The following is a 25,663-nucleotide window of genomic DNA, read 5'->3' as shown; positions in this document are numbered from 1 at the left end:
GGCTGACCTAATGATTTCAAATGATGATTTATAAATCATAAAAGTCACATGCTGATGTTTATTGGTGTTTAATATGTGGCCCAAAACTTAGCAAAAATGTACAGCCCACCTTTGCCCTCCTGGTCTCACCCCTCAGCCCTGCCGTAAATTCGAACACCCCCCTCTAATTTCAGTTCTCGGGAAAATACTAGGCCCAGCTTCTGTGGCTTGCGGGGCTGGCACACAGCACCTCCACCAGTACTGCCCGGGTCTCAGCTGGTGCAGCTACAGCTTGCCATGATGCTCCTGGCATCTTTCCTGCTGCTCTCCTGTTCTGGGCCAGCTCTTCAGCTGTGAAAATGGGTCCTCCTCAGTGGAGGTGCAATAAGGGTGCTGGCTGGTTCACACCAGCTGAAGGTCCCATCATCCTTGTGTGTTTAGTTCCTGGCAGCACATCACAGCTCAGCATGTCCCTAGCTTCCGCTGAGAAAAGACATATCTCTTGGGGCTGGCCTCAGAGACCCTTTGCCACCAGCCAGACCCTGGCAGTCAGAAAGCTCAGGAAGCAGAAGCAATCATGGTCTGCTTGGCAGCCAGGCCCTGACTACAGCCAGGGAGCAGCTCTTTCCCACCACCTTACAGCCTTAGTCACCTAGCAAAGTCTGGTATTGCAGACTCCACAGGTGCCAGTTTGGGCATCATCAGTACAAGGCTGCCAAGGCTAGGTCCTGTCCCTCCATGGAGCTGGGTGTCTGGGAAGCGCCTATCCCACGAGTGGGCCTCATGGCATTATATGCCCAGGGGCTGGGCACAGTGGGAACTCCCTGCTGCAGGCTAAGTGCATCCTACCCGGCACCCTCCCTGCACAGGGCCCCTCTTCCTGCCTGCTCTCCCTGCGCTTGTCCTTGCACCGGGGCTCCTCTCCCTGCACCCTCCCTGCACAGGGTCCCTCTTCCTGCCTGCTCTCCTTGTGCCCGTCCCTGCATGGCTCCCTGCCCCGGGGCTCCTCTCCCTGCGCCTGTCCCTGCGCCAGTCCCTGCGTGGGCTCCTCTCCCTGCACGGGGCCCCTCTCCCTGCCTGCTCTCCCTGCGCTTGTCCTTGCGCCGGGGCTCCTCTCCCTGCACCCGGCCCCTCTTCCTGCCTGCTCTCCTGGCGCCCGTCCCTGCACGCTCCCTGCCCGGGGCTCCTCTCCCTGCGCAGGGCCCCTCTCCCTGCGCTCTCCCTGCGCCAGTCCCTGCGCGGGCTCCTCTCCCTGCCCCGGGCTCCTCTCCCTGCGCTCTCCCTGCGCCAGTCCCTGCCCGGGGCTCCTCTCCCTGCGCGGGGCCCCTCTCCCTGCGCTCTCCCTGCGCCAGTCCCTGCGCGGGCTCCTCTCCCTGCCCCGGGCTCCTCTCCCTGCGCTCTCCCTGCGCCAGTCCCTGCCCGGGGCTCCTCTCCCTGCGCGGGGCCCCTCTTCCTGCGCTCTCCCTGCGCCAGTCCCTGCGCGGGCTCCTCTCCCTGCGCGGGGCCCCTCTTCCTGCCTGCTCTCCTTGTGCCCGTCCCTGCATGGCTCCCTGCCCGGGGCGCCTCTCCTTGCGCGTTCCCTGCGCGGAGCCCCTCTCCCTGCGCCAGTCCGCGCTGCCGGCCGCTGCGCCGCGGAGGTGGCGCGGGGCGGGGCGGGGAGCGTGGGTCGCTGGCCCCGCCCCTTCCAACCCCGTTATAAACGCTGCTGCTTCCCGCGCGCCCCCATTGATAGTTCCGGAGCTGGCACGGGCGGGACCTGCGCGGTGAGTGGGGCTGGGCGGGCCGGGACCCGCGTGGGGCCGGCGAGGGCTGCCGGCGGCCATCGCGCAAGCGGGGCCCGCGGTTACATCAGGCGGGCGCGGGGCGAGGATCTGCGTGTGACTCCTGGTCCCGCCTTCGATCCCGGGCGCCCGAGCTGCGAGTTCGGCGCCGGCTCCGCGGGGACCCAGGCACTTTGCGCGGATCTTCTCCCGCCGGGCGGGGTGGACATTCCTGCGCGGGACCCGCGCCGAGCAGCTCCTGCCTCTGCTCGCTACTGTCGGTGCCGGCTGCCCCGGGCACTTTCCTTGCCCGCTGGCGGCAGCCAGACCCGCCGCTCCCCCGCACCTGCGGGGTCAGCACCGCAGCCAGAGACCCGCCTCTCTCGTTTTACAAGAGGTGGCAAAGCCCTGGCCAAGTCCCTGCCCGGTGAAATGTGCCAGCGGCCTGTGCGCTGCTCCCTGTCCTGCACACGGAAACGCCCGCGGGCCGTTTATAGCCCAGCTGCTGTTCTAGAATTACGCGGTGAAATGTAAAGTGGCCATTTCTCATGTGACACCTTGGCATGTCTGGCTGATTTTCCCCTCCGGCAGCTTCTAAGTGAAGTGTAGTTTGGGCTACGCAAGACAGAGCCGACTCCTCGAAGGGGCTTGGCAGTCGCGGAAGGTTGAGAGCCACGTTAGTTTCTTTCTCTTCATAGAAAAAGAAAAGGCCACGGGTCAAATCCCTGCTCCTCCTTGACCCAGACTGAGGCACGTGAGCCCTGTTGTGCCAGGAGTCCCTCTGTCCCCAGGTCACGCTCAGGCACCGGAGGGGTTGCCAGAGGGCATCACAAATTCAAAAGGAGGCAGAACTGAGTCCTGGGCATTGGACTGGGGAGCTGTGCTCCTTTATTGGGTGATTTATTGCTGTTACCAGGGCAAAACTAGACTCCTATGAAAATCCTGATAGCCACAAGCATACAAGGATAGGGGCTTGTAACTGGGGACAGAGGTGAAACAGCTGGGTGTGAGCGAAGCCTGGCCACTTTCCTCAGCCTCCAGGGTTGGCTGCCTGGCCTTGTGCCCTGGGGCCGATATGCCTCTGCACAGAGTAACAGTCATAGCCTTTGGCTCTGCTAAGCAGCCTGCTCCAGGCTGGCCCTTCCTGCCTGTCTGTTCGTCCATGAATCGCTCTGTGGAGTGTCACTCACTCCCTGACCTCTGCCTTAGGTTGAGCTCCCAGTGCTGGTTGCGTTCAGCAAGACTCCCACACAGGCATTTCTGTCAGGCACTACGACAAGGTGGCACCTCAGGCAGTCATGGGTGTCAAGCAAACACTGAAAACTTCCGAGGGGCGTTCGGAGTCCGTACAGCCTCTGCCATGTCGGTTTCTCTTGGCTGGCTTTCTGGCATCAAACCCATGTGGCAATGGGGACCAGGAATGCTCCTCTGGAGGAGAGCAGCTGGCAATGGTGCATATGCGCGTGGCTCTGGCTCCTGTCTGTTGCTGCCGGATCATGTGCTCGCTCCAGGCTGCCCCTTTCAGAATGCGACCAAGGCTGTGCCGTGTTGGACTTCAGAGGAGACCATCCACTCCTGTTTGGTTTGGCTGTGGAATTTGGCATTGAGGCAGCAAGAGGCGCAAACTGGGCCATCTCCCTTCCTCTCCCCACGGAAAGGAAATTGTTGGTTTTCTGTAGACAGGAAGGAGACTTTGAAGGATCAGCTGAAATATGCTGAAATGATAACACTGGATTTGTAGCCTTTCAAATCCCCAACATTGCGTGGGATGCTTCCAGTCTATCCCACTGACACCTTCGCAGGGCGGGGGAGCTGGGTGCCATGGGAATTGCGCCACACCCCACAGCTATTGTGTCAATAACAGCTTCAGAACAGCTCCCTGCTAAGTACTCTTCACAACCAGGGGCAGCTCCAGGCCCCAGCATGCCAAGCGCGTGCCTGGGGTGGCAAGCCACAGGGGGCGCTCTGCCGGTGGCAGGCAGGTTGCCTTCAGCGGGTGGCATGTGTGCGGAGGGTCCGCTGGTCCCGCGGCTTTGGTGGACCTCCCGCAGGCGTGCTGCCGAATCTGCGGGACCGGGGACTTCCTGCAGGCAAGCCGCCGAAGGCAGCCAGCCTGCCTGCCATGCTTGGGGCGGCAAAATACCTAGAGGCGACCCTGTTCACAACTGAATGCTTTGGGGCCAGTAGCTTGAGTAAGTTAAATTCTCGGTCTCTGAAATACACTTACTTCCATCACTGCTGAGCTTGACCTGGGTTCTGGTTTATCCTCATGAATGGCACAATTCACAGGAGCACCTCTCACCTGCTTTGATTCTCTCCCCTCCTGCTGTTTGTCTCTGGCCCTTCAGAGCGTGGAGACAGTGGCTGGCACCTGCTGTGCAGCACTTACTGCTCACTCATCAGCGCTGCAGCATTCACATCTTGCACTCCCATTGAGCACTGAAGCTACTGACTTGCCTCTCAAAACACACCTAGGCATACCCAGACGTCTGATGCTCTCCCAGGTGCTTTCGCCTGCAGTGCTGGCACCCTGAAGAATGGTGTGGTGCTTCTGCGCTGCCTAGCCCCCTGGGGAGAGAACTTGGGGTCCCAGTTGGCAGGCAGCTGTTTCTTATGGGGGCTTTAATAGCTCTTTAAAACCCACTTGTCTTTATTCAGACAGATGTTGCCCAGCTTTGGCAGACTACCTAGAAATGTGTGTGCCGTGGCCAACTGAGTTTTGCTAGAGGAAGGTTGTGTGTGTTCTTGGAAATGCTTCTGTTTTACTGTGTTGGGCTGACATTTGTCTGTATGTTTTGCATGTGCTTATAAAGCTTCCTATTATAACACGCTAAGGCCTCCTAAGCAGCTTAGCCTTACTGTTGCAATGTTGTCATTGCTTAGTTCCTGTGGACAGCACGAGGGTGGAGAATGTTTGTTTTTCTGTGGGATTTAATTCTACGTGACTGTCGTGTTCCTCCCCTAAGCAGGTTCTGCTTGAGTCCAGTGCAGTACCTGGCAGATCTGTGCTGTCTTGATGACTGCAGCTGGTAGGCTCCACATGGCAACAGCCAATTTGTTTCTTGGGCCGTGAATTTTGGAAGCCTAATAATACAAACCAAGTTACTGGGTATTTAAATAGGGCTAATGCTTCCTGTTTTGGTGGAGGCCAGGGCAGCCAGGTGTCCTGATTTTATTGGGGCAGTCCCGATATTCAGGGCTTTTCCTTATTCAGGTGACTATTATCTCCCACCCCTGTTGTGATTTTTCACACTTTCTATCCAGTCCCCCTGGTGGCGGCTAACAGCCAGTGTCCCTGGGATTGCTGTCTGAACTGAACTGTGCTGCTGCCGCCATGTTCTGTTCTATCCCATCTCAGCTTTACTCATTAGTTACTATCTCCAGTGTCATGCTGATCACCTGGCTCCCTGGACATGCTTCTGAATGGCTAAGGGCAAAGCTTCTCAATGGGCACGATGGAGTTGAGAATTCTTCCCTTGCAATGGCTCTGATTATGGAGTTTTACTGCTATAGCTCATCTCTGCGTTCCCTGCTGTACTAGGACATGAAGTGTCCAGAGTTTTATCAATGGCCTATCAGTGTTTCTGTTGTGATGAGGATAATAGCTCTTTCAGGGCTTCAGCCCTTCTCTGTTAGGGATTAGGAGACTTTCACAGAGAACAGGTTATACTGCATTTCCCTACTGCAGGGTTTCTTACACCTTCCTTCCTCTGAAATATCTGGTATTGGCAACTGGAAACAGGCTACTCAAGTAGATGGACCTGATCTACTCTGGCAGTTTCTATCTTCTGCAGTTTTCAGACTTCACCCTCCAAGCTTGAGTTCCCTGAAGCACATAACCAGCTGCGCTTGGAGGTGCAGGAGCTACCTGCCTGGCGCTGCTAGCTACATGGGTTGGACAACAAGAGGTAGATATGGGTCAGGCCTGAGGTTTGAGATCAGCTGGATTAGTTAGCCCCTGTAAGGTGGGTGGTGGTTAGAGTTTAAAAACTAGAAAAGCCTCTTCAGCTGCTTGGCTCAAATTGTTGCAGTTGTTCATCGCTTTCATAGCAATAGAATCACAACTGGATAGAGGCCAAACAAGGATGGTTCAGCTCCAATAGCAATTGCTGCCAGAAATGGATCATAATAAAGCAGCTGGTTATAGTGGAAATGATTTTGCAATTATAATTCTGGTGATCACAATCAGCAACTATTGTAATTCCTCATCAGCATTACTTAAACTGACAGTTTGGAAATTGCTGGGGATCCTATCTGTGTGCCTGCATATTCCAGCAATACCTCCCAAGAAGCAAGTGATCCTACACTCTGAGGGCTGCAGTGCTCAGGTGGACGAATAAGCCTGCATGCCCTGGCATCTGACTGTCTCCAAATCTTAGCAGGACAGCTCTCTTAGGACCCCTGGAGTTCTGTGGAGAAGAATTGATATGATCTGGTTTGTGCTCCAGTTAGAGAGAGCAATCTGTCATCCCGTGTGACAGCTGAGTTAAAGGCAACTGTGTCTGTTCTCCAAAGCAGAATGGCTAAAGAGTCATGGTTTTTAAACCTAAAGAGTTAGGTTTAAAAAAAACCAATGCAAGCTCTGAGTGTGCTGGTTCATTTAGGGATTAGGTGCAGCAACCATCTCCTGGCAGATTGTTGGTCTCTGCTGTAACTCTGGCTATATCTACACTACAGCACTGACCGTGTTGCGTAAGCACTTGCAGTGGAGCTGTTCCAAGCCGCTGGGCGAGATCTCTCCCGTCAGTTAAATAACTCCTGCCTCCGTGAGAGGCAATGGGTATGGTGGCAGATCATACCTATTCCTCTCCACAGAACTCCATGGATACGAAGAGAGCTGTCCTACTAAGATTTGGGGACAGCCAGATGTCCGGCCAATGACATTAACTCCAGCATGATGTTAAAAATGCCGTAAAGACTGTGCAGGGTACTCCAAAAGTGAATTCAAAGTCCCTTTCTCAACGCTGTGGCTCACTCACCTGCCCCGTTTGACCCATCTCCGTCCATAGGAGTCTCCTGGGGCTTGGGGCCGGCCACTGAGATGGGACATCAGGTGAGCAGGGATTTCAGCAGATTGTGTGGATGTGCAGAGCTCTGCTGCACTTCTGTGAGGCTGCGTGATTATGAAGCCCTTGGAGATCCTTGGATGAAAGGCATGTTCTTACTATAGGGTCCAATATAAGGCCATGAGAAGTTTTTCAGACCAGCACCATATACTGTAGGGCCTTTTCCTGACCCTGTCCCTATTCCCGGGCTCCATGCACCAGCTCCTCCGGTGGTTGGCATCATCAGCATAGTGCTTGCTGGGAATCTCTGCAGCACTGACTGTGACTTAGTATGAGAGGCTGGTCTGGGGTGCAGGTGCTGGGCTGCGAGTCTGGCCAGGCACCATGGAGATGAGCTTAGTGTAAATGCCAAGAGAAAAGTTGCCTCATTTTAGTGACTCAGCCCAGTTTACCCGATTATCCGTTTAATTGGCAGAACGTTCTGTTTTGTGATGGTCTCTGCCATTCACACCCACAGACTGTGGCATAATAAGAATATTCAAACAGTCACATTTGGGCCAGGGAGTGTCTAGGTTGCTAAGCGGAGTGGGAGTACGCACCAGACAGCTAACCAGTCGTGAGACCTGCCTTTAGGTATTGACGGGTGTGGAGTGTTCAGTGCTTGCCTGGGGAGTCTCAGGTTTCCATAACAAACAATTGCTGGGCTTGTCCTTTGCTTGTGTCTCCTACCACTGAAAAGCAAATAAACCAGAAGTTGGTTCGGGGGAGTTGGGTTGCAGACAAGGCTAGTACACAACCCTTGGCCAGTGATGGTGGATCGGCACCAAGCAGGTTAACGGGTGATGGGTACCATGAAAGGGCTGATGTGCATCAGTGTGCTGGACCAGTTAGCTTTCTGTGCTAGTGGGATCAGTTGACAGGCATTAGTGGAGCCTGGGACGTCTTCACCAGGGATGCAGCAGTGAGGTCACTGTGAAATTCCAGCTAGCCTAGCCTCAGGGTTTGCCGGAGCTCTACAGCAGAGACTACTCCGGTTGGCTGCATGCTACTGGTTCTTGAGATCTCTGCAGTCTTGTCTTGCTGACACTGTTGCTACTTTTAATGTTCCTTGTGGTAATGAAGTGACATTTTCTTTCAGGGGTTTTGAGTAGTCAGACACCTCCTGGGAGTGGATAAAATGTTTGAGAAAACAATGACTGGCTTTGGCAAGAAGTTGATCCGCCGCCGAATTGTGGATCTCAGCGTGGAGAACACCCGGCTGGCCCGCTGTCTCTCCACCTTGGACCTTATCGCCTTGGGGGTTGGCAGTACGCTGGGGGCAGGCGTGTATGTGCTGGCTGGGGAAGTAGCCAAGGAAAAGGCTGGCCCCTCAATTGTTATCTGTTTCCTGGTTGCTGCACTCGCCTCTGTGCTGGCTGGGCTTTGCTATGCGGAATTTGGGGCCCGGGTTCCCAAAACTGGCTCTGCCTATCTCTACAGCTACGTCACAGTGGGAGAGATCTGGGCCTTCACGACTGGTTGGAACTTGATCCTGTCCTACGTGATAGGTACAAAATAGTGGAAAGAGGAGGAACTTGGAGTGGACTGGGGCAGGGGAGGTGGAGGGCAGGGGAGAACTTCCTGAGTTTGTTGATCACAGGGAGGCATCACTGCTAGGATGGAGGGTCTGGCCAAGCCCTCCCGGGTCGGGGACTCTTGGAGGCTGTGCACGTAGTGGCTGTGCTTATTAGACATCTGGAGCATGTGGTCTAGGGAACAGAGTTCAGGGTTCACCTGCCAGGCTAGAGAGTGCTGGGAGCCCCTCTCTGGTGACCCCAGCCTAGGCAGTGCTGGGTGTTGCCTAGGCCCAAAGAGCAGTGCAATGAGCCAAAGGCTTAGGGGTGGTGCAGTGAGGAATGGGGATCCCAGAGGCCACCCCACAAGTTCTTCCCTTCAGGCACAGCAAAGCCGTGGTGACGGTGCTAGAGGGTTCTTGTGACAAAGACATGTATCCTACCAGTGCTCATGGCAGAGCTGGGCTCCCTGAGCTGTAGGGGGGGTCTCCACAGCTCTGCCATGTACTTGAGAGGAGGTCGGGGGTGGAGGCTTCTCTGGTTAACATGCAACTTTGCTCTTGGTTGCTAGGGACAGCGAGTGTCGCCCGAGCCTGGAGTTCTTCCTTTGACAATATCATTGGCAACCACATCTCAGTCTTCTTTAGAAGCAGCACCTCCCTGCATGTGCCAGGTGTGCTAGCTGAGTACCCGGATTTCTTTGCACTGCTCCTGGTCCTGCTGCTCACAGGTGAGAGGTGCAGAGCTCTGTAAAGATACGTGAACTTTGTGGCATGGGCTGGTGAGTTTGGGAAGGCCATGGCCAGTGCTGGCCCCAGGGGAGTGTTTGAGGGGAGGGCGTGGCCCAGGGGCATTGATTGTGGGGAGGGTGTGACTGGCGCTGCCCCTCCTATTCCCTCTTGTGTTCCTTCCCCAGGTTTGCTGGCATTTGGCGTGAGCGAATCTGCCTTGGTGAATAAAATCTTCACTGCAGTGAACCTGCTGGTTCTCTGCTTTGTCATCATCTCTGGCTTTGTGAAGGGAACCGTCAAGAACTGGCAGCTGTCCGAAGAAGACTATTACAACCACTCAGCCGTGGCCACCAGCCAGGATGTTAGGTAGGGGGAATATCCCACTCCCCAAACTCTGCCCTCTAGTGGGAGGGCAGCCCAGCGTTTTGCCCACAGTTGGTACCGACCTAGGGAGCTGTGCTGCCCATGCCCGCTCTGGCTGCTGTTTGGTGTCCCCCTTGCAAGCTGGTTCCAAAGGGCTGTGCCCTGCCCTGGGTTTGTTCCTTGGCAGGGAGTGTGCCATGCAGCTTTCCCTGCAGTTGACAGTTGCAGTGTCTGGTTTGTGCCTGTCGCAGGCTGTTAAGCTGCATATTGATAGTGACTGTAGACACCTGCTCCCACGGCAGGGATGCTTTACACAGGATACAGAGTCTGAAACCTGCCTGTGGCATTTGCTCAGGGGCGTTTCAGCTCTGTCTCCAGCAGGCAGAGGAGGTAGATGTTAACTGAGACTCTTCCAAAACAATGACCAGTCTGTCTTCTCTCAGCATTGGCTCCCTGGGATCTGGGGGTTTCGTTCCTTTTGGATTTCAAGGCATCCTCGCTGGAGCTGCAACATGCTTCTATGCCTTTGTGGGATTTGACTGTATCGCTACAACAGGTAAAGTAGCTGCTTGTGCATTGTCTTTTGGGATGAGGTATTTCTCAGCGTTCTCCCTGCGAGTCACCGTCTTTTATGCAGTATCTCTGGTTGCAGAATTTCCAAATGGTTCTGGGTGCGGGTGGGTAGTTGGAAGCTGTGCTTGCCAAGCCAAGAGATCAGCTCTCCAAGATCCCTGCATGGCCCAGGGTGCGATGTTGCGGGGCCTTTGAGTGCTGCCAAGAGCAGAGACGTCACTTCCTGATCTGGGAAATGCTCAGTTTTATGAGCCTTTCTGCAAACATGAGGACTTAGCTGTGGTAATTGGCACTGTGGGTACAATGAGCTTTCACCAGCCTGCACATAGAAAACTGGTTCTTGTAAACAGACTGCACCATTTAATAACAAAAGACCCAGCAGGCAGAGGGAGTCTTTTCCCTGAAGTGTCTGCTGCTTTCTGGTGCAGAGCCTGGAGTCCGCTCTCCCCACCATGTGTGCGAGCTCCTGAGAATGCTACTAGGAGTCCCTTGCCCATGGAGGCGAGTGAATGAACTGTGGCAGGGATGCCTGCTGTTGACTTCCCAGCCCATAGTAACTTACTCTGTTCATCGAGAACGTGCCCTTTGTCCCGAGGGAGCCTCAGGTTCCTTCCATCACTGCCATGAAATGCTGTGAGCAGGCTTCGCTGCATGGCCCCAGGCCCTGAGCTGGCAGGATCGAAGTACACCCTCACCATGTCTGCACCCAACAGAACCAAGACCGCAGCAGGTGTCACAGGAGCAGAGTGTTCTCCTCCCCCAGGAGTCCCTGTCCTATTGTGCCTATTCACCCCTTTTTGAGCACTCTGCAGCATTGTCTGGCCTGGCACATGGAGCTTGAAAAATTTCCTGGACACCCACTAGTCAGAGCACTAGACCTACTAGCTAGAGAGTGGAGGCTCCACAGTGACATTCCTGGGCAATCGCCTGTTGATAAGCCCTGCTCTGTCCTGCCTGGTTCTGCTGTGAGAAGGGGAGAGTGCTGGCATTTCTGCTGGCATGTCATGCCTTTGGCCTGCTTGGATGCTCTCTCTGCCATGGTGGCTTGTGGCTAGTGCTGCATTTTGTTTTAGGGGCCTTCCCCATGGAATAACCCCAGTGCCTGCCTCTGCTGCTGCTTCACTCAGTCACAGCAGCTCTATGAAATCAGCCTGATTATCGGCAGTTTTACTGTGGTCCCAGGTTCTGGAACTGACTAATCTTGCTGATTTCATTCTGTTTAGCCGAGTCAGGTGGTGGCACTGGAGCTGTATGTAGGCTCAGGCAGACAGCACTACACTGGGTCACATTGGGAAGGCTCTCCAGTTTCCTGGGTTTCAGAAGCAAAGCTAAACTTCTTTAGCAGCTGACTTTCTCCCCACTTCCGACAGTGACGCTCTCCACTCGTCTGCAGCAATGGGGTTCCTGTGGTCCCTTATCACATTCCAGATGTGTAGGGGAGGGAAGATGTTAGTGCTCCAAGTCTCATCTCTGTTCCTCTTTCAGGGGAGGAGGCCAAGAATCCTCAGCGTTCTATCCCTATTGGCATCATTGTGTCTCTGCTGATCTGCTTTGTGGCATATTTTGGTGTTTCTGCTGCCCTGACCCTCATGGTACCCTACTACCTGCTGAACAAGGACAGTCCCCTGCCCGAGGCCTTCAAAGACGTGGGCTGGGAGCCTGCCCGTTATGTTGTAGCCGTTGGATCTCTCTGTGCGCTCTCAACCAGGTAAGGAACTTGGGACTTCGTCCAGCACCCTGCTCCAGTAACCGCTTCCCCCGAATCTTGTTCTGGCTTTGGAAATGATGGAGGTGGTGTCTGGCTAACGGTGATTGAGTGCAGGAGGCTAGATGGCTTGGGGGAGAGGTTCATTTCCTTCCACAACATGGCAGTAATTGTATACATCTCTACTAGACCAACTGTAGCTTTAAACCAGTTGCAGCAGTAGTCACGAGATTTACTGGTATGCTAGTGTATGTGGGTGGAAAGCAAACCCTTGCCCAGCCTCGGACAGGAACGTTCGCTCCCAGCCAGTTCACCCTTGTGTGCCCAGTACCCCCCACAGTGCACTACACGCCCATGCCCTCGTTGAGAGGCCCAGCACCCCAGGAACCCCGTGAGCCCAAATATCCCCTAACCGGTCACGAGTGACATGGGAAGATACCAGTGACAAGCACTTGATGCCGTTCGCACTGACTCCATGCAGCCAATGGCCAGAAGAATGAGAAACTCATGCGGTGGGGACTCGCAGCAACAGAATTCAAGCGATGGAAAGCAGGGGCCTTTGTTTGACCTCTGTGTACTTGCTCCAAGATATCCCAGCACTAGGCCCACCAGAAATGCATAATTTGTGCCTCTTCTTCAGCTTCAGATGCTAGCAAATGAGAATCGCTGAGTGTGAGTCACTTGTTTATCTGAATAGTATTGAAGCCCCCAAAACTGTTGTCTGCTACCACGGCACATGGATGTAAACCAGGCGTCCATGCAGTGCAGGCTGTTTTTTGTGGTGGGTGTTACTTGTCAGCCCATCTGCTCTTCAGGAAAAGCCCCAAGGAGCTCCCTTCTGTGGCTAGTTCTTCTCACAGGCATTGTTTTAAGTTGTTGTCATGGTTCTGATGTGCTGAGAACTGTGCTTAGAAGTTCTATTCATGGCAAGAGCTTCTCATCAGTGCAACAAAATAAACTGAAACAAAAGTGCTAAGCTGTGACCCTCCTGGCCGTGGCTTCTGGGCTGCTCCTGCTCAGTGTCACATCTGTGTGGCTCTGGTTAACTGGCCTTGTCTACATGCATGAACTGTACTGGCTGAGCCGGGTTGGCTTAGAAATGGATTTAGTTTGATTGCGCGACCCCTTGTGGGGAAGCGCTTGCTGTGCTTTGAGTGCCGTGTGTCGATCTGGCTTCATTCAATGCGGAATCTAGTGGGGAGTATGAGACCACAGAACCCTGCCTCACTGCCGACTGTCAAACGTGCTGGGAGTGACCCTTCCTGGGGGCGATGGCTCTGGCTGCCATTGCTGTGAGAATGTTATCACCAGCCATCAGTGGGGCATCCACTACATTTTCTCCGCTGAATTGACGCCAGCTCCAAGAATCAGATCAGAATGTACCAGCCCTGATCTAAAGGGTCCAGACAAGGCATGGAGGGTCCTTCTGTGCTGATCTCACTACACATGGCTTTTGAAAAGGCCCCAGGGACTAGCTAGTGACTGGCATGGTGGCGAGAGGTCTGGATCGAGGTGGCGAATACTGAATGTGCTGGTGTAACCTTTCTCCGCTGCAGTTTGTTGGGGTCCATGTTCCCCATGCCCCGGGTGATCTATGCCATGGCAGAGGACGGGCTGCTTTTCAAGTTCCTCTCCAGAGTGCACACACGGACAAAGACTCCCCTGGTGGCCACCATTGTGTCTGGCATCGTTGCTGGTAAGCAGATGTTTGCTCCTGCCTTGTGTTTTGCTGCTCACATGGCCTGTCTGAGAGTGAGCCCAGGGCTTGTGCTCATCCTGTGCCTGTTGTATTGCAGCTCTGATGGCACTTGTGTTTGAGCTGAAGGACCTGGTGGACCTCATGTCGATCGGCACTCTTCTGGCGTACTCTCTGGTTTCTGTTTGTGTGCTGATTCTCAGGTGGGTATCTGCCAACAGCCTGCCCCTTTAAGCTGCCTTCTGAACAAGGCCCCTTGGTTCATGTGCTGGCGAGCATGCGCTGCAGCCAGAGCTTCCTGCCCCCAAAGCCCCCTGCCCAGAAAAGCCATTTCTTGCCCGTTGGAGAGAAGCTGCCCTGGGGAGCCAGCCGCTATCTCCATGGGGTGTATGACAGTAGCTGATGCTGAGATGGGCATGGGTCTGGCCCTAGCCAGGCTCAGGAGCCTGGGCCTGGGCCTTGGCCTCAGAGGGAGCTTGTGTGGAAGTAGTCCTTCCTTCCCCCATTTGGATGCTCAGTGTGTGTTTGGGGTCAGAGGGGGGGTCTGGGTATTTTGTGTTCTAGAAGCTACCCAGGGAGGGGCAGGTGAACCTTGGCTGATATCACAGACTGCAAAGGGGCCTGTGACCGTAGCTCTCTTGCACGGTCGCTCTCTGACCTTCCCTAAAGACTCCTTGCTCGGGACTCAAGAGAGCGGAGCCTGAGCAGTCACAAAGCTGCTGGGGCACTGGAACAATGTATACAGTGGGGGGCTGAGACCATTGACCCAAACTGCAAATATTGGATATGATGGAACCACTTCAAGCCCCAGGGGATGCACAGCACCCCTAGTTCTAGCATCTGTGCCAGGCCGGCCAGGCCCCAAGCCTTGTGAAAGCCACCCCAATCGGTGGTAATGGTAAATCACATCCAGAAGCATTTGAACACTGGTGTGTAGCCCCTGTGTGGGCCCAGACAGAGTGAGCCTGATGAGGGTGCCAGGCTGCATTGGGGCAGCAGGTTACTGTTGGCAGTGGACTTAGCTCCAGCCTGCACTGTGAAAGTCTTGGCCTGGATACAGCTTTGTGCTGGGTGCGTCAGAATCTAATGCCCTGGCAGGGAAGCACCTGACTCTGCTACTGGTCTGGAGACAGCTTGGACAGCTGTTGAGTCACCATTGACTTGGGGTTTGGTTCAGGTATCAGCGGGATCAGCTGAGCTCTCCAAAGGGCCTGGAGATGGTGGAGCTGAATGGAAACGAGGAGGAGAAAATCATCATGAACCCCATAGTCAGTGACTCCCAGGCTGCACTGAAGGAGAAGCCCACCTTGGGGAGCCTCTTCAACCCCCCCAGCAAAACTCCAACCAGCTTGTCAGGGAAAATCGTTTACATCAGCACTGCGGCCATCGGTAAGTGCACCAGGAAGTGCCTGACCTCAGCCGGGTAGGTGCACAGGAAGTGAAACAGTCGCTCAGTGACAGTGATTGCTTTCATTGGGTCTCTAACAGAGTCCAGGGCTGCGATGTGTGCAGAGGCAGGAAATGAGCAGGGTTGTTGTCAAAGCCATACAGGAGCATCCTGTGTCATGCACATGCCCTGGCTTTCCGGTGTGCCCCCGGAGCTCATCACAGGGTGAGCACACAGCCATTGCGCATGTCTGCAGAACTCCAGGGACGACACTGCCATAATGTGATGGGGGGGCCTGCTAAGTTCATGGGTGTGGTACAGTGACTGGGCCAGGGCGTGTGCCTCTGCTGGGCTCAGGGGCAGCTAGCCTGGAGTGCTGATTGGAATGGTGATGTCTGGGTAGAGCTCACAGGCAGAACTCCTCAACAAAGCTGTCACCGTGGAACTGGGGTGTGTGGGTTAGTCTGGGACTGCTCGGGCATGTCCTGTGTGGAGCGCATGGGGCAAGGATTGGAGATCTGAGAACCCCTGCAGGTCTCCCCCTGACTGCCAGGAACTAACGGGAAGCACTAAAGGTTCAGTGCACCTGGGTGTGCTGCGTGGCCCCCTTAATGAGGGCATATCACTAACTCTGTTGCTGGACTAGGGAAGCTGCCTCTCAGTGCTCCCGTCTAAGCAGAAATCTCCTGTAGGAGTAGCACAAATATCTGACTCCACGTCCCCATCCACGAAACGGGGAGAAGGGACCGTGACCGTCGCCTGAGGCAGAGGGCTAGTGTATGCAGAGTGCTATGCAAGTGCTTGTTGATGACCCCAGCGCTTCTGGGTGCATTTATTTGGAAGAGTCACATAGAGCTGGGCAAGAGAAGAGGCCAGGCTCTTCAGCTGGTCTCTAAGGATCTGCAGGCATCCTAGAGAATAAAGCCTGGCTGGCAGCTGTGACCACGCTGGTGCCTGCAGCTGTGGCTGGGATCAGAGCAGGGTGTGAGGCAGTGGCCGTTTTGCTTGGGCAACACAACATCGTGTCTTCTTTCTTGCAGCTCTGTGGATCACCATCCTGTGCCTGATCCTGGCCCAGAGGATGGACTCCGTGTTGGAGGGCAGTGTGGGCTTGATCATAGTCTGCATAGGCCTCCTGGTGCTTATTTTGCTCTCCACCATCATTGTCTGGAGGCAGCCACAGAGCAATGCCCGGCTGACTTTCAAAGTAAGAGTAACAGCCGGGAGCTGGGTTCCCTCCCAGGTGGTATTCCCACCACTGCCGCTTCCATGGCAACCTCTTCTGGCAGCTTGGCCGTGAGTGCAGCCTGGGCCGTCCAGCCAGGACACAGCCTGTCAGAGCTGCCCGGGGTCCCTGAGACTTTGCCACCAGATAATTGGGCAAAAAAACAAATGTTCCCAGCGTGTCTCAGTCCCTAGGTTGTGACGGACTCTGGGTTGGCCCCTCCTTGGCTGGGAGCACAGGTAGCTGGAGGGCAGCCTTTGCCTGCTGTGCTCCTCTCCGCAGCAGCAATGGCTCAGCCTCTCTTGTCTCACAGGTGCCTTTCCTGCCGCTGCTTCCGCTTTTCAGCATCTTCATTAACATTTACCTCATGATGCAGATGAGTGCTGGAACCTGGGCCCGGTTTGCTGTCTGGATGGTCATAGGTAAGCGAACACACCGCTCTGGGCATCGTGTCCTTGCCTAGAGGCAGGGACTCACACTCTTCACTTCTCCTCCCCGGGAAAAGCCCCATAAGAGGGACCTTACAAGGGCTAGACTCCCCAGTATTCACTTGGTGATGGGCTTGGGCCTGGCACAGGAGCTCTGGACCTGGGGCAGGTGGGGAGGGTGCTCCATCCCTGCTTGATAGGGGCCCAGTTGCCCTGTTCCACCCTGATTTTCACACCTCACTGTGGAGACTTCTAGAAGCAGCAGGGTGCCGCAGTGTCCTGTCACTGTGTGAGAGATGCTGAGAGCTGAGCCCTCTGGAGTCAACCGCCAGCAATGGATGGCGTTAATCTGCCTGCTGTGGCCACGCTTTGTCTAGAGCCCACCAGAAATGGGGTTTGGGCCCTGCCTGCAGCTCACTAGAGCACTAGGACAGGCCTGTTCCTCCTCGGGGAGAGGGAGGAAGTGCTTGGGGGAGGAAGCAAGAGGCCCGTTAGCCTGCCTGGGCTCTGGGGAGGGTGTGCTGGGGCTGGGTGGCAGGTTTCTGCAGCTCTTGGGCTGCTTGGGGACTGATTCCAGTGCTGAAATTCTCTTGCAGGTTTTGCCATCTACTTTGGCTATGGAATTCAGAACAGCATAGAAGGGAAAAATGAAAAGAAATCCCATTCCACGGCAGGCAAGTCTGTGCACTTCTCCGGGATGGACCTCAGCCCTGAAGCTGCTACAATCTGAGACTGAGGATGTTCAGAACATTCTCATCCGCATCCTGGACTCCCTGAAGGCCCTTGTCCTCCTGGCCCCTCCTTTCTATGGAGCAGAATGGCAGCTTGAACAAGACTGCAAAGCCCTAGTCAGACAGATTCCGAAAATGAGGTCATGTGGCAAAGCCCAGTTGGGTCCTCTCTGTTTACTCTGAACTGGATGTTAAAATCCCAAATCAACCTGAGGGTAGGGACGGGGCCAGTCGTCTGCCAACCTCCCTTCCCCTGGATGGATTTTGTTACCTTTTGACGCTGTTGTGTGTCAGGAATGCTGCTTTCTTTGGCTGATAGGAGGCCCCCATGTAAATAGTGCAGCTATATTTATTCTGTCCGGCCATGTGGCTGGGGGCTGCCTTTCTTCTTCTGTCTGTGTCTGTGTTCCATGGTTCCTAACACATTCTGTGTGTAGAATCGGTTTTAAACATTGGCTTTTGTACTATTAAACTCCAGGGTTTTTTAAATATTCAGCTCCTTCAGTCTGCTGGTGGCTTGTTTGGATGCTTGTTTTATTTCCCAGTTGCATGCAGGTGGGGCATGTCCCAGGTACAGGCCCTGCTGGAAAGTGGTGGCTCTGGAGCAGTGCAGTGGAATGCCTGGGAAAGGTGCACACAACAAACGGCACAGGACTCTTCCCAGCAGCTTTCTGGGGAGGGTTTGGTGTTTGGGGAAGACAGAGGCCTGGGTAATTACTCAGACAATCTAGGGGCTTTGTTATCAAGGCATGTGTCCCTGCGGAGCCCTGTTCCATTATCGTTTTAATAAGTGTATCCCACAGTAGCATTTCCTCTGGCACAGTCTCAACCTCCTTTAATGGCACTTTAACTTCTGCCTGTCTGCAAATCTTGTGGAGTTTAAGTGCTGCAGCCAGTGGGATTTTCCTGGAGCTCTTAGGCCTTGTCTATATTAGAAGGGAGTTTGTCAGCTTAGCTACCAGCAACCCCTCCTAGAGGGGAGACCGCAGTAATCCTGTCAGACTAGCAGCAGTGCTGTTGCCAGTGCCACTTAGACCAGTGTTGCAAGTGAAATAAGTGGGACCGGAACCTCTTGTCTACAACTGCATCTGCGCTAGGGATTTGCCAGCAGAGCCAGACCTGTTCCGGGAGTGGGGTTTTCACATGCCTCAGACATAGTGATGCTGGCAGAACGTAAGTGGAGACCAGGGCTTTATGAAGAAGGATTTGTTACCATATTACTGGGGAGCCTCTGTCATGGTCCAGGACCCTGTTGTGCTAGGCGCCTGCAGAGGCCGGTCTGGACTGACCGATCACAGGGAGTTTCACGGAAGATCAGCCTTGGCCTTCCTTCACCTGCCCCAGAACTACACTCAGAGCTCCTGGTGTCGTGTCTGTAGGAGGCAGTGGGATGGTGGCTGGCCACAGAGGAGCTGGTGTTGGAGGTGCCCAGTAGCTTCTCAGCAGCAGCTAGCAGCACTTCTGGCAGCTGTAGCATAACGGGCCAGCCTGCCTGGAAGTGCCCACAGCTCTCACTGCCGTGCAGATGAGGTAGAGAATTCTGGGCTCCCAGAGGCGCTTGGCATCTGGACAATTATAACGCCAGGCAGACCTCTTGGCTCTGGCCGGCTTGTTAATCCTTAGCATGGTGTCCACTTGCAAGGCATGTTCCATTGAGTGCTTGTCACTGCAGATCTCAAAGCAGAGGGAGATTAGGGCATTGCACTGGGAGCCATGCGATCTGGACTCCTAGTCCCAGCTCTGCCACAGATGTGGGGCAAATCTCTTCCTGTGTTTGTAGCTGTTTTCCTGTCTGCAAGATGAGGCTAACCCTGTCTGTGTGCGTAAGGCTCAGACACTACAATGCTGGGGGAGCCCGAGAACCCCGAAGATACAATGGGGGAAAAGGAACATTATTCTGACTTTACAGGTGGGGGATATTCAGAGGCCTGAAGCTAAGCCAGAGAGTCCAGCTGTGGGGACAAGGCATCATTTAGTCAGGTGCCTGCCTGGAGGGATCAATGCTAAACCTTTCATGTCAATGGCAAAGCTGGGAGTGGAGTCCAGGTTTCCAGACTCCCTCTGCTGGGCCATGCTCCTTCCCAGCTGCAATGGAGGCTGGACCCTTGATGGAGCAGGTATTAAGCAGCATGTCTCTGGGCTGTCTAGACCACCTCAACGCGAGCTGCAGGGGCTGCTCCTTGTCAGCTTGGGACAGCAGTGATGGGAGAATCATAAATATCAGGGTTGGAAGGGACCTCAGGAGATATCTAGTCCAATCCCCTGCTCAAAGCAGGACCAACCCCAACTAAATCATCCCAGCCAGGGCTTTGTCAAGCCTAACCTTAAAAACCTCTAAGGAAGGAGATTCCACCACCTCCTTAGGTAACCCATTCCAGTGCTTCACCACCCTCCTAGTGAAATAGTGTTTCCTAATATCCAACCTAAACCTCCCCCACTGCAACTTGAGACCATTACTCCTTGTTCTGTCATCTGGTACCACTGAGAACAGTCTAGATCCATCCTCTTTGGAACCCCCTTTTAGGTAGTTGAAAGCAGCTTTCAAATCCCTCTTCATTCTTCTCTTCTGCAGACTAAACAATCCCAGTTCCCTCAGCCTCTCCTCATAAGTCATGTTTTCCAGTTCTCTAATAATTTTTGTTGCCCTCCGCTGGACTCTTTCCAATTTTTCCACATCCTCCTTGTAGTGTGGGGCCCAAAACCTGACGCAGTGCTCCAGGTGAGGCCTCACCAATGTCGAATAGAGGGGAATGATCACTTCCCTCGATCTGCTGGCAATGCCCCTACTTGTACAGAATGCCCAGGCAGGTGGCAGTGCTTTGGGGCTGGTGGGTGCAGAGGGGAGCTGGCTGCTCTGAGAGGGCTGTTGCTGGCTCCAAAGTCCTTGTCAGGGGCAGTGGAGGCTACACATTGAATACACAATGTCTCCCTTCCCTCCTATGGGGAGAAGCCGGCAGCCCTGACTCCTTCCTGCAGAGGGTGGGGAAATGTATTTGAGCATGGTAGGAACTTGCAGGGCCTGGCACCCCCAAGAGAGCTGTGGATCCTGAGGGGACTGGGCCTGGTGACGCAGTGCCGTGGGGGTTCCTGCTCGCAGGTGTAAGTGTGTCTGACCAGAACCAACATGAGGCCCTGGTGCTGCCTCAGTTTTCAAACTGCCGCCATCTCTTGTGCAAGTTATCTGTTAAAACAAAGTTCAGTTGACAGCTGAAATGGCTTTTGCCCTTCTCCCCTGCTGGGCTCAGCAAGTCTGTCCCCAAAGCCTCCAGCTCCTGCTGCCTGGCATTTCCTCATCAGCCATCTGCTCTCATTAGGTTGTGCCATCAGGCTGGCGTGGAGAGTCCCATCCTTGGGTCCCTCTGGATCCCTGACAGGTTTCAAGCCTCAGTCCCTCAGAGCCCTCTGTGCTGGGGAACCCTGCCAGGCCCACTGCAGATTTGGCTCTTCCGGACAGACCTAGTGCCTGGGCCTCTTCATCCCTGTCCCCAGCCTGCCAGGGTGGTGCTTGGTCACCTGACTCAACTACAGACCCAAACCCATCAGCTGGGACTGGATGACGTGGCACAGGTGGGGCTGGGCCCAAATCCTTCACAGGGTCAGCTCCCCCGACAGCAGGATTCCCACTTAAATCCCTGTGCGCAGAGGTTTCTTGCCCTGGCGGTGTTCTAACTTGGAGCATCCAGTGGCCTGGCACCACAGGCACGCAGAGCCTGCCCAGCCTTTGGTGAGTGAGTTTTGGGCCTCAGTGTTGTGCATAGTGTGAATCATCACAACTCTGCCAGCATGTCCCTGGCTGCCCCCTGGTTTGAGTAGCTTGGCTCCCTGCAGCCTTGGCAGGGGCTCACTCGCTGTCTCTGGAGGAAGAGCTCTGATAGTTTCAGTGCAACTCACTGGATGTGTTGGGACTCTGATCTGTAACACATTCACTACGAGCACATGCCCTGGCCAGGCCACGTCCCCAGAGAGACCAGTGCACCTTTGGGTCTGCATGTGCAGGCAGAAAAGGGGCAGTCCGTTTGGGTCTGTAGGGGAATTGGTGTGATTAGTCTCTGCTATGGAGTGTGAATTGGGGGGAAGTGCTCAGCTGAAGGTGAAATTGCTGCTTTCTTAACCAAGGCTATGTCTTTAGGCAAGTGCTTGTGACCCTCAAAGCAGGTAAGGCACAATCAGACACAGGTGCTGGTCCTGTCCAACAAGCCAAGCTTATCTTAGTGCAGAACAGACTTGATATCTGCCCAGCGACTCAGGATACCCAGTGGCAGGAACAGCGCTCATTTGAAGGCTACCAGCTTCTAACTCAGCTCTTGCTTGGAGGCAAGTCTTGCATCTGTCCCCTTTTGGCCTCAAACATGGCAGGGTTCTGGCCTTGTCAGCACAGTGCAGAGAATTCTGTCTTGCAGTATTTCTGTTTCCTGTCCTGGTTACAACCAGGGACTGTCAATGTGAAAGGCACTCAATAATTCAGAGTTCTGTGCAAGGACAGGTTTGAGTTAGTGCTGGGCCCCCCCTCCAATCAGCCCCTCAGGTCAGAGCAGCAAGCGGGAGACTGGTTTATAAAAAGTCTTCTCTTAATGATTTTTGTTATTGGATGGAGAACTGATCGCTTGCCTTTACAGCTCTGGAATCAGGCAGTTGACGCCTGCTGGATAGCAGATGGCACCGGTGTCAATCCGAAGACCTGGAATTGACCACGCTGGTGCTTTACTCAGCATAGTATAGAAGGGGCTGGAGGGAGTGGACAGGCTCTGGCTGGAATGTTCTGTTGTTGGTGCCCAGGGCCGGCGCATGTTCTTTTTGCTGCCCCAAGTGCAAAAAAAAAAGGGCGGGCCAGAGTGCTGCTGCTGAACAGATGGGGGGAAGTCGAAGTGCTGCCCCTTGAAAAGTGCTGCCCCAAGCACATGCTTGGAATGCTGGTGCCTAGAGCTGGCCCTGTTGGTGCCTTACTTACAAGCATTCTTCTCTTTGATCATCTCTGCTGGTGCGGTGCTAGACAACACTGGGCTGAAAATGCTGGTGGCACTCAGCGACATGTCTGCATTCAAGCTCCCACTGTTGGTAAACCTATGGGAACTTTCAGGGACAGGAGCCTACGTGCAGCTTGAACTCCCAGATTTCTTCTGTGTCTGGGAGTGAGGGGTGTCCCCATTTCAGCCTTACCAAGAAAGGAGAATGCACAGATAGGATAGTCTTGGAGCAGAGGCAGGTAGTCCTAAGGTGCTAGCTGTTTCCTAGAGTTTGCAGGTTCACCTGGGGCAGTGTGGCAGGGATGAACATTGATTCTTGACATGCCCGTCCCTCCTCATGGCAGCAACGAGCCTGTTCTCCTGACCCAACAAACTTCACCGGATTCTTCTTCTCCATGTTAAGGCAGAAGCAGCAGGGTGAGTCACAGCAGGAGCTTGGGAGCTGGGCAATCCCATCTCCCCAGGACATAAAAGCAAATTCTTTGTAACTAGGGCAGATCACTAACTTCCTTACTGACAGGACAGCAGCTGCTGTCTGTACTCTCAGGAGATAGGAGCAGACAGAAGGTCCCTGTTCAATGGGAAAGTGGCCTCGCCTCCCAGTCTGCAGTTAGTGTGAATCTCTAGCCATGAGAGAGACTCTGGCAAAGCCATGCAGGAGCCCTACCGGACCCAGTACTGGGCTCCTGCCCCACAGTTCCTACCTGCAATTCAAGGCGATGGTCATGTAGGTAAAATGGTGGCCTGGGCCCAGGTACCTTCACAGAATGGACATCCCCACTAGGGGGGAGAGAGAGAGGGTGTTGTGATGTGCTGGATGCTCCATAGCAGCAAGACTTCATAAGCCCTAGGACTGCCAGGCTTTTTGTTGAACAGCTAGAAACTCTGCCAAAAGACAGGCAGAAACGCAAGCAGTCAAGTCCTCCTGTGAGTGGGCTGTGAGCTGTGGAGAGTGGTGGTGACATGCCTGTCTAGCGCAAGCTATTCGGACCCCATAGCTCAAGCAAGTGTTAAGTGTCCTGTGTCTATTTCTATGAAATATCTTCAGAAATGATTCGGATAATGGCCCAGAGCAGGGGTAGGTAAACTTTTTGGCCAGAGAGCCACATCTGGGAATAGAAATTGTATGGCGACCCATGAGACCCATATGAAGAGAATTTAAAAAGACTTGGATTTTTCAGCTTGGAAAAGAGATGGCTAAGGTGAGATATGATTGAGGTCTATAAAATTATGACTGGTGTAGAGAAAGTAAATATGGAAGTGTTGTTTACTACTTCTCATAACACGAGAACTAGGGACTCACCAAATGAAATTAATAGGCAGCAGGTTTAAAACAAACACAAGGAAGTATTTCTTCACACAATGCACAGTGAACATGTGGAACTCCTTGCCAGAGGATGCTGTGAAGGCCAAGACTATAACAGGGTTCAAAAAATAACTAGATAAATTCACGGAGGATAGGTCCATCAATGAGTATTAGCCAAGATGGGCAGGGATGGCGTCCTTAGCCTTGGTTTCTCAGAATCTGGGAATGAGCGACAGGAGATGGATCACTTGATCATTACCTGTTCTGTTCACTCCCTCTAGGGCACCTGGCATTGGCTACTGTCGGCAGACAGGACACTGGGCTCAATGGACCCTTGGTCTGCCCCAGTAGGGCCATTCTTATGAATGCTCACAAAATTGGGGTTGGGGTGCAGGAGGATTTGAGGGCTCTGGTTGGGGGTGCAGGCTCTGGAGTGGGGCTGGAGATGAAGAGTTTGGGGCACAGGAGGGTGCTCTGGGCTGGGACTGAGGGGCTCTGAGGGCAGGAGGGGGATCAGGGCTGGGGCAGGGGGTTGAGGTGAGGCTCAGGGGCGCAAGCTCCAAGCAGCACTTACCTCAAGTGGCTCCCAGAAGCAGTGTCACATCCCTTCTCCAGCATCTATGTGGAGGTGTGGCCAGGCAGCTCTACACGCTGCCCCATCCACAGGCTGGCCAGCTGGCTTAAAATGGCTCCCAGGCTGTAGTTTGCACACCCTGGCCTAGACAGTACCTCTATCAAGTTCCCAGATGATACTGAGCTGGGAGGGGTTGTAACTGCTTTGGAGGACAGGATTAGAATTCAAAATGATTTTGACAAATTAGAGACATTTCTGAATTAAATAAGATGAGATTTAATAAGGAGAAATGTGAAGTATTGCACTGAGGAAGCAATAATCAATTGCTCAAATACAAAATGGGAAATGATTGTCTAGGAAGGAGTATTGCAGAAAAGGCTATGGGTGTTGTAATGGATCACAAATTAAATGAGTCAACCGTATACTGTTGCAAGAAAAGCAAACGTCATTCTGGGATGTATTAGCAGGAATGTTACAAGAAAGAAAAGCACAAGGAAGTAAGTCTTCTGGCTCTGCTGCTGACTTGCTATATATGGCCTTTTGCTACAGTAATAGTCTTTGTGGAGAGACCCCTCCAATCCCTTCCCCTTCTCTTTGTCTCCATCTGCCAGATGGGGATATAACGTTTATCCAGATAGCACCAAGACTGTGCAAGAGGCTTTCCAGACAAATCAGCACACAGCTCCTGCCCTGAGGAGCTTATGTTGTAAAATACTTGGCAATGTGACTATCCTTATCTCAGAGTGTGCTGGGAGAATTGCTATTAGAACTCTAAGGGTACATCTACACTATGGGATTATTCTGATTTTACATAAACCGGTTTTGTAAAACAGACTGTGTAAAGTCGAGTGCACACAGCCACACTAAGCACATTAATTCAGCGGTGTGCATCCATGTATCGAGGCTAGCGTCAATTTCCAGAGCGTTGCACTGTGCGTAGCTATCCCATAGTTCCCGCAGTCTCCCCTGCCCATTGGAATTCTGTGTTGAGATCCCAATGGATGATGGTGCAAAAATAGTGTCACGGGTGATTCGGTAAATGTCGTCACTCATTCCTTCCTCCATGAAAGCAACGGCAGATAATCATTTTGCGCCCTTTTTCCCTGGATTGCCCTGGCAGACACCACAGCATGGCAACCATGGAGCCCATTTTGCCTTTTGTCACTGTCACCGTATGTGTACTGGACACCACTGACAGAGGCGGTACTGCAGCGCTACACAGCAGCATTCATTTGCCTTTGCAGGATAGCAGAGATGGTTACCAGTTGTTCTGTACCGTCTGCTGTGCCATTGTAAATTGGTGATGAGGTGACATAACGACTGATAACTGTACCGTCTGCTGCTGCCAGGGATGCTCCTGGCTGAGGTCGGCCAGGGGCACGAAGACAAAAATGGGAATGACCCCCCCGTGTCATTCCCTCCTTTATGTTGTATCTAAAAATAGAGTCAGTCCTGCTTAGAATATGGGGCAAGTGTGCTAGAGAACCAGTGGACTAGAAAGCACAGCTGCTCTGTGTCAGATCCCGCAGAAATGATGAGCTGCATGCCATTCTAGGGGGTGCCCCTGCAACAGCCCCACCCGTTGCTTCCCTGCTCCCCCAACCCTCCTGGGCTACTGTTGCAGGGTCTCCCCATTTGTGTGATGAAGTAATAAAGAATGCAGGAATAAGAAACACTGACTT

At 53.7% G+C, this 25,663-nt stretch overlaps 1 protein-coding gene across 1 annotated transcript; it reads left to right on the top strand.

The window, feature by feature from the left end:
- The first annotated feature begins 1,703 nt into the window (after nucleotides 1-1,703).
- On the top strand, nucleotides 1,704-17,632 carry SLC7A3 (solute carrier family 7 member 3). Its single transcript, XM_032777111.2, has 12 exons — nucleotides 1,704-1,742; nucleotides 7,884-8,292; nucleotides 8,870-9,028; nucleotides 9,215-9,395; nucleotides 9,836-9,948; nucleotides 11,451-11,673; nucleotides 13,227-13,366; nucleotides 13,467-13,569; nucleotides 14,544-14,755; nucleotides 15,794-15,960; nucleotides 16,292-16,400; nucleotides 17,003-17,632. Exons 2-12 carry the CDS (start codon nucleotides 7,923-7,925, stop codon nucleotides 17,134-17,136), a joined length of 1,911 nt encoding a protein of 636 aa, XP_032633002.1. The 5' UTR covers nucleotides 1,704-1,742; nucleotides 7,884-7,922; the 3' UTR covers nucleotides 17,137-17,632.
- The last annotated feature ends 8,031 nt before the right edge of the window (nucleotides 17,633-25,663 follow it).

Source organism: Chelonoidis abingdonii, chromosome 8 (assembly GCF_003597395.2).
Source record: "Chelonoidis abingdonii isolate Lonesome George chromosome 8, CheloAbing_2.0, whole genome shotgun sequence".
NCBI classification, from domain to species: Eukaryota; Metazoa; Chordata; order Testudines; family Testudinidae; genus Chelonoidis; species Chelonoidis abingdonii.
The sequence above is the reverse complement of the archived record's forward strand: the minus strand, read 5'-3'. Positions and strand labels throughout refer to the sequence as shown.

Bases quoted from the DNA above. Each gene is read 5' to 3' on its own strand.
- SLC7A3 (XM_032777111.2), top strand. From the start codon at position 7,923: ATGTTTGAGAAAACAATGACTGGCTTTGGCAAGAAGTTGATCCGCCGC. The intron at 8,293-8,869 runs GTACAAAATAGT...CTTGGTTGCTAG, and splicing joins GATCCTGTCCTACGTGATAG to GGACAGCGAGTGTCGCCCGA. The intron at 13,570-14,543 runs GTGGGTATCTGC...GGTTTGGTTCAG, and splicing joins GTTTGTGTGCTGATTCTCAG to GTATCAGCGGGATCAGCTGA.